The sequence below is a fragment of the Amaranthus tricolor genome, chromosome 6 (genome assembly GCF_026212465.1).
Source record: "Amaranthus tricolor cultivar Red isolate AtriRed21 chromosome 6, ASM2621246v1, whole genome shotgun sequence".
NCBI classification, from domain to species: Eukaryota; Viridiplantae; Streptophyta; class Magnoliopsida; order Caryophyllales; family Amaranthaceae; genus Amaranthus; species Amaranthus tricolor.
In genome coordinates, this window is record NC_080052.1 from 4,919,427 (window position 1) to 4,926,885 (window position 7,459).

A 7,459-nucleotide genomic window follows, 5' to 3' on the forward strand; every position below is an offset into this window, starting at 1 on the left:
TCTCCTGCTGCCTCGATTGAGCACTCTTTCCTTATTGCCTTGCCTCGTTCAAGGTACACTCCAAAGCTTATGTGGTGCATTCTCTTGCCTTGATCAAGGCTTTCCTTGCCATGCCCAATGCATCCTAAATGCACCACATTCTTATTCTTCGTTGCACCTTCATCGTGGTAGCACGAAGATTCTCCACACAAGGGTGATTTAGTGCTTCAAAACTTATATTATGGATTAAAAATAAAAATTTGAGAAGATTTTCAAGAAAATTTTACCGTTATCACTACTTATAAGTAATAATCTATCATTCGATGCAAAAATAAGTCGTAGGAGTACATAATAATAAAAAATATATTGATGACATGTATAAAAAATATTTGTGACATGTATAAGAAGAACAAGGAAATTTTTGTATCACTAAGGTTGTTAATATTATTTTTATCAAAAAAAGAAATAAAGGAAAAGATAAGGTGGGAAATAGACCTATAATATTCTTATTTGATCACCCGAATGCCTAAACGAGACGGTGTAAAGAAAATGAAGGGAGGAAGAACATCCCTATATTTTATACTAAACATATTCATTCAATAAGAGATTGACTTATATCGGATATGGGTAGAGTCCAACTAGTCCTAGTCCTAGACCTAGGCACTCACACAATGTTTGAATAATAACTTTAGGAAGAAAATAAAGAAAAGGAAGGGGAAAAGAGGAAAGAGAATAGAAATAGATAAGAAATAATTCTTATTTGTTTACGAGGGAAGGAAAAGGAAGAGAGATAAAGAGTTTTCCCATTAAATCTTTTCAACTTTGGAAAAGATTGATACATAAACAAAAATCATCTATCAAGTTCCTTCAATTCTCTTCGCTCCAAACTCCTTCCATTCTGTTTTGTTATCAAACAAGATCCCTCATCCCTCCAAATCTCTCCCCTTCATTTCCTTCTATTCTGTACCATCCAAAAACACCTTAATGTTTTTGTTGCACTAAGACCTAAACCTATAATCTGAGGGTCTAAAAACTTAGGACCTAGAACCAAATCCTTAGGCTTTAGTGGATCTAAAATTTTCGAATTTGGGTCCTAAACATTTTTTTCTTATTGCTTAAAAAAATATTAACAAATATCAAATTAGATAAGATCATTTGTAGGTCTTGTAATATATATATATTCATGATTAGACAATATTTTCATGTTAAAGATCAATTTATATTTCGTTAGTTTTAGATAATAATTGATTGCAATATATGACTAACTAAATTTTTGATTTTATTTATGTGAACTTGAAGATAATATGTGTAACTACGAGTTAATATTTTTTGTCTTATTTAATTTGTATCTCTTAATAATAATTTGTGGTAGGTAAATTAGAGAAATAATAAATTGGTTAAGAGGATTAGATTAATTAAAGAAAAGTAGATTTAAGAATGACTTTAAATTATGTGAATTGTGGGAACCATTATTAAAAAGGGTATGGAATAAATATTTAACTAAACAGTCAATAGAAATCAAGTGAAAATAAAATTTGATCGATGGAGTAACATCTTTGTCATTAAAAAAACATCTTTTGTTATGAAGTATGCAAATTAAAGTTGTGTATATATAGTGTGACATTATTTAATATTTATTTCTTTCTTTCTCATGAATTGTAAATTGAGAAAAATTTAATTATGATGAGTTAAGGCTATTTTAGGTCATTTTATAGAAAATCAAAAAGTAAATAAATACGTCAATTTCGTTAGAGTGATTATGTAATGTATATGTTGGATTTAAAAATAATTTATTCACAAATTCTTAAATGAGACGGTTTTATGATGAAATCATTTTTATTGGGTTAGCTGATGTACACATATTGTGTTAAAGTGATCAATTAAAACCATAAACTAATTATATGAATACGTCTTATAGTGACACGGTTTTATATAAGACTTGTTGTTCTTCATTTAATATTAAAGTGAAGCAAATACTTATAGACAAAAAGTACGTAAAAGCACATCCATACAAAAAGCTTTCATGGATTGGATCGATGAGATTTTGAAAGTAAAAAGCATGCATAAAAGGGAAAATATAGTTGATAATCCATTGGGTCATGATCTCCCCAATACTCAATGTTGGTCGAAAATAAACTAAACATAAAACCATGTTGGAATAAAAAAAACATTTTGATAAATTGGATTGAACTAAATATAGTTAATGAAAATAGATAAATGTAATTGTATTGTGTAAAAATTATCATCTCAACCAAATTAAAAAAAAAAAAACAATGTTGATAAAGTTGGGATTCAAACTATATATAAAATATGTATAGTTGATGAAAATAAATTAATGTAATTTTACTGTGTAAAACAATCATAATATATCATTGATTTTTCTTATTTAATATTAAATATCTTATTTAACAAGAAATATTGGTGAAATTTAAATTTGAATTTAAAGGTTAAAAAATCTCAAATATTCTACAACCCTTATTACTAAAATTCTCAACTTTAGACACTTTAAATTTAAAGCATTGCTGCCCAACGTTAACTTGTTAGACCGATTACTATTTTATAATTAAAAAATTAAAAAAAAAAGTCACATTTATTACTGAGATCAGACCATTTCTATTTTTATTTATAGTCTGTTTGTTCTTCTTCTTCACAAACCTTCTCTTTTACTTCTCTTTCTCTCTCCTCACTCTTCTTGTTTCTCACTCTCCTCCTTCTCTCACATCTGTCATCTTTCCTCTTACTCTTTATTTGGTCTTCAACAATTAAGATACAACATCCTAACTCTGGCTCTTCATCTAAGCGTGGGAACACGGTGAACTCGGGGGTGGTTAAATGTATAATCAATTGCTGGCTAAGTTGCGTACAGTGAGGAAGGGTCCAAATGTTGGAAAAAATTATATTCTTTTGATTGGCTTATAAGTAAGTTGAATTTACATTTTTTTTTATGGATTTATTTGAGTTCATTACAAATGTCCTATTTTATTATTTGTGGAGAATGGTGATTGTTCATTTTTTGCATGGGAGAATGAACAACATAGAGGCAAGTGAAGATCTTCATAGAAAGATAATGAATATTACAAAGGTTTTGGGTCAATTAGAGGCACACGGGTTCAACATGGATGAAAAGCTCATGAAACTTTCAATAAAGAGAGTAGAATCAAAAAGAAAAATTAGTAATCTAAAGAACCAAGTTGTTACCTTGCGATTTTTGATGTGTTGAAGTTGTGTATCAGGGAGACGAATAATTATGCAATTGCATTATTGATTTCTTGGATCATGTTTACTTGTGTATTTATTTATCTAATATAGGTTATGATGAATGTAATTCCATTTGTTAGTGGAAACTATTAGTAACCTTAATCAAGATTACCTAAATTTTTATAACTTGTACTTCCAATAATTAATGATATGGCTGCATTTTATGCATAATCTATGTTCCCAAAATAAGCTTCACAACTACACTTCAAAATAACATATTGTTGAAAAAGATATTGTTACAAAAGGGGTAGACATGTTTCTTGTTCATCACTTCATAATAGCATATTGTTGCAAAAGATTGTTTCTCTTTACAAGGAGAAACACTATAAATACATTAAAATAGTTTCTCATCACATAATTTAATTACATAAGTAAACATAATTATACCTACACCAAAACAAAGACAAAATACCAGCTTGGTTTGATTTGGCATGTTTTTTTTATCAAGGGTTGGTATTAGAACTTCTGCCGCCTTTGTTCCTTCTCCCCTTCCTCCTCTGGAACCTACCCCACCTCTTATTGCAATTTCATTCCTTCTAATTTTGGTAGGTTGTGCTATAGCTTCTAAGTGTTGTTATCACTACAAGAAAACTTGATTTTAGCAACAAGTTTTAGCAACGACTATATTTTATTCGTTGCAAAAAATACAAGTTGTTGCAAAATCCGTTGTTGTTGCTAAATAATCGTTGCCATAAAAAAATAAACTTCCCCACCCCTTAAAATAATTTCCTGGTATAACTCAATTTTTTGCAACAAACAATTTAGTTGTTAAAATTAAATAAATAATTCGTAACTGTATATATTGTTGCAAAAAATATTTAAATATACAGATACAATAAAGTCGTTGCAAAAACCCTTATACTAATAATTTTCTTTTCATTTCCCTCTCAAATGAGAACCCCAATCCCTCACAATCCCCATTTCCCTCCCTCACATTTTCAGAAACCCATACCCCATTCCCTCACAAACCCTATTCCCGCACATCGGAGCTTAGCGATTGCCGCCTATACACCGGAGCTTCTGCCGCCTGCACGCCGGAGTTCCAGCCGCCTTCAGCACATACGCCTTTCAAATAACCCACGAAAGGTTGTTTGTTTTTTTTGCCTTTTTGTTTCTTTGAATTTCTTGTTCTTGTTTCTTGTTGCTTTCAATTTATGGGTTGTTCTTTGAATTTCTTGAGCTTTGTTGTAATTATCAGATTAATGTATGTGTATTCATTAGTTTGAAATGTTGGGTTGTGCGTGTAACACCCCGGCCCCTCAGACCGCTGGTGACTACTCTTGGAGACTGTAGACTAGCCCCACAAACCAACACAAGTCTTTCCACGCACTTTGGCCTCACTCGTGCGCACCCGGAAAAACATCCCAGGAGGTCACCCATCCTAAGATTGCTCCCCACCAAGCACGCTTAACTGTGGAGTTCTTAGCAAATGGGCTCCCTAGAAAAGAAGATGCACCTTGTTGATATGAGTAGTCTATCAATCCTTTTTCAAGCTAAATCTAGGGTATTATTACAGTGCGAATTTTAACCCTCTTGGCAGTGAAGGAACAAGAATTCGTGTTTTTCTTGGGCTTTGTTCTAATTATCAGATTTATGTATGCGTATTTCATGATTTTGAAATGTTGGGTTGTATTTCATGACATAGATTAACCTTATAAAAAAAGGTAATTCAATCAATTGAAGACTCATGGTTATACATTGGCATCTATGTCATTTGCACTAATTATCTCTTTCTGTAAGTGTTGTCATTAATGTTTATTTACAGGTTTCAGATGAAGGTGATGTTCTCTATTTTTTCCTAAGGATTATCGTTCAAGGCTTACTAGTAAATCCTTTAGGATGAAAATTGAACCCTGGGCTGAAAAGGCAAAGGTATTGTTTATTTTGTTTTTTTGTTGTTGGCAATAGATAATAGCTTTGGTTTGATCTATTCTCTTGTCAACACTTCTACTAACTTTTTGGCAGTCTGCAGCTGAGTATCTAATAAGGGTCTTTTTTAGGACAACATTAGTTGCTTCAATTGTTTTGGTGTTTACAGCAATTATTGTACCTTCCTCGAGCGGAAGGTATGTTTTGAATGTTGTTGCCTATGGCATTGTCATATCCTCTCTTGACTGAATCCAGTATTTTAATTTGTTGAAGTTTTGTTCTTGGGGTTTTGACAGTGATGATGATAGTCATAAGAGACGAGGAGGGAGCAGGTCTTATGGTTCAAATATCAACTTCTACATTAACCCATTTGATTTATTTTGGTAATGTTCTGTTTTGCATAATCAGTCTTTTTTTTTTCTTTTAATATCCTAACTTATCGTTATATAACTAGATTATTTAAAGCCTAGGGTCAACATGTTTTTATTTATGAATTTTTTGCATCTCCCATTTTTTTCAACTTTTGATTTTTCTAAATTTCTTATACTTTCCCTTCGGAGATATACTGTGCCCATCCTCATAAGTTTTCCCTATTGACCATCTTAACTCTTAAGCTCTCACGTGGGCATATCCATTGGGGAAAACTGATGCGAGATTGGACTGAATCTTCCAAGAACAATGATAATTCCTTCCAATAACTATACCAAGAATAATCTTGACACAATGAAGCACACACACAAAGCCTTGATATGATCAAACAATGTTGATCTTGAGTGAGACAACAATGGCTTCACTCACCACCCGGCCCTCACCCTCCAATCTCACCAATGCTTCACTCACAAAGGCTAGATGGAAATGCTATAATCTTTCTTTGCTTCACTCACAAAGGAAGAAGATAGGATAGGAAATACAACCTGAATTTCCCCTTGAAGAGAACACCCCTTCTCGATTCTAATTTCTTAGAGCCAAATTTTTATTAACCAAGTCTGAATTCTTCATACAAATGAGAGGATCCCTTTATATAGGAATTCCAAGGCAAAATAACGACTGTACAAGGATTAACTAACACATTTTAAAGAGCACGTGATAGGCACGTTTGTTTTAAAACAGAAACAGAAATCAGAAATTATGCTAAGTATGCTTCCAGGTCTGATCTGTCTGACAGGGGACCTTCAGCTCCCTTTTTTGGTGTCTTAATGTGATCTTTAGGAGGCATTTAAGGTCTTGATGGAAAGGTCCATGTGTAGAGATTCCAAAGCTATCCTTGGTGTCTCCTGGGATGCTCAGGTTGGCTCTGTGGAAGAGCTGCACGGTACGCTGGTCAGCAGGTGGTGGCTGCAACTCTGTTTGTGCTGTTTGAAGCTTCTGTTCTGTTTTCTTGTTGTTAGAAGTCTTCTTCTGACTTCTCTTGGTCTTGTAATGCCTTTATGCTCATGTTTGGCCCATATTGGATGCTAACATCATTAGTTTGTAGGACTTCCATATCAGGTTCATCAGACATATTGATCCAATTATGGTCTTCAATGTTTGTCTTTCTTTGTGGTCTATTTATAATTGGATCAAAAACTTATGGAGCATTTAAGTTCATGAAAGTTACCTTAAAAATTTATTTCCATCATTCCTTGTAGGTATTGGGATAGAGACTACTATAGGAGGACACGAAGATGAGAAGATAATGAAGATATGAACTTCATTGAGTCTGTGAATGAAATTATCATTTTGATGCTGCTTGACAATGTTCCAATCATGAAGATGCTGATTAAAATTTTTTGGGGGGATTAAGCATTGAAACTATTTGATATGATTGCTTTTCTTTAGGTCTTCTCATTTGTTTTTGGAGACGGTGATCCAAATCAAGGAATTGAAGAGAAGAGGTGGAAGCTGGTAATGTTTGAGCATTGAAATTAGTGGTTGGTTTTCTATATTTTATGCAGTATTATCCAACTACTAATCTTGGAATTTGAAGAAAAGAGATGAAACTTGGAGGATTTTGTTCCTGTTAATTTTTACGTCTAGTCTCATACTCTCATTAGAAGGTTCATCTAGCAGCATGAGTCATGAAGCAAGATCTTTAGTGCAACTTTGCAAGAGTGAATGATTTAAGTTTTATTCATTGAATGATATAAGTTTTAATTGAATAGATGATGAGCATTATTTCTTAATTCTTACGATGGTGATGTCAAATATCTTAATTAGTGTAAATTTAGCTTCAGTCAACTTGCCCTGAAATGATGTCAATCTGGATATCAAATGGTGTGTGTGTGTTATCATTTTTTAACTACGTTAATATGTTGCATTTTGATGATTTTGGCAGATAGGACAGTATATAGTGTTAAATGGTGGTGTGATAACA

General features: G+C 32.5%; 1 protein-coding gene across 1 annotated transcript; it reads left to right on the forward strand.

Moving 5' to 3' along the window:
• The first annotated feature begins 4,770 nt into the window (after positions 1-4,770).
• Positions 4,771-7,190, forward strand: LOC130814545 (uncharacterized protein At5g03900, chloroplastic-like). The gene is made up of 5 exons (XM_057680643.1): positions 4,771-5,109; positions 5,203-5,303; positions 5,415-5,489; positions 6,735-6,807; positions 6,925-7,190. Exons 1-4 carry the CDS (start codon positions 5,077-5,079, stop codon positions 6,772-6,774), a joined length of 249 nt encoding a protein of 82 aa, XP_057536626.1. The 5' UTR covers positions 4,771-5,076; the 3' UTR covers positions 6,775-6,807; positions 6,925-7,190.
• Positions 7,191-7,459: the final 269 nt, after the last annotated feature.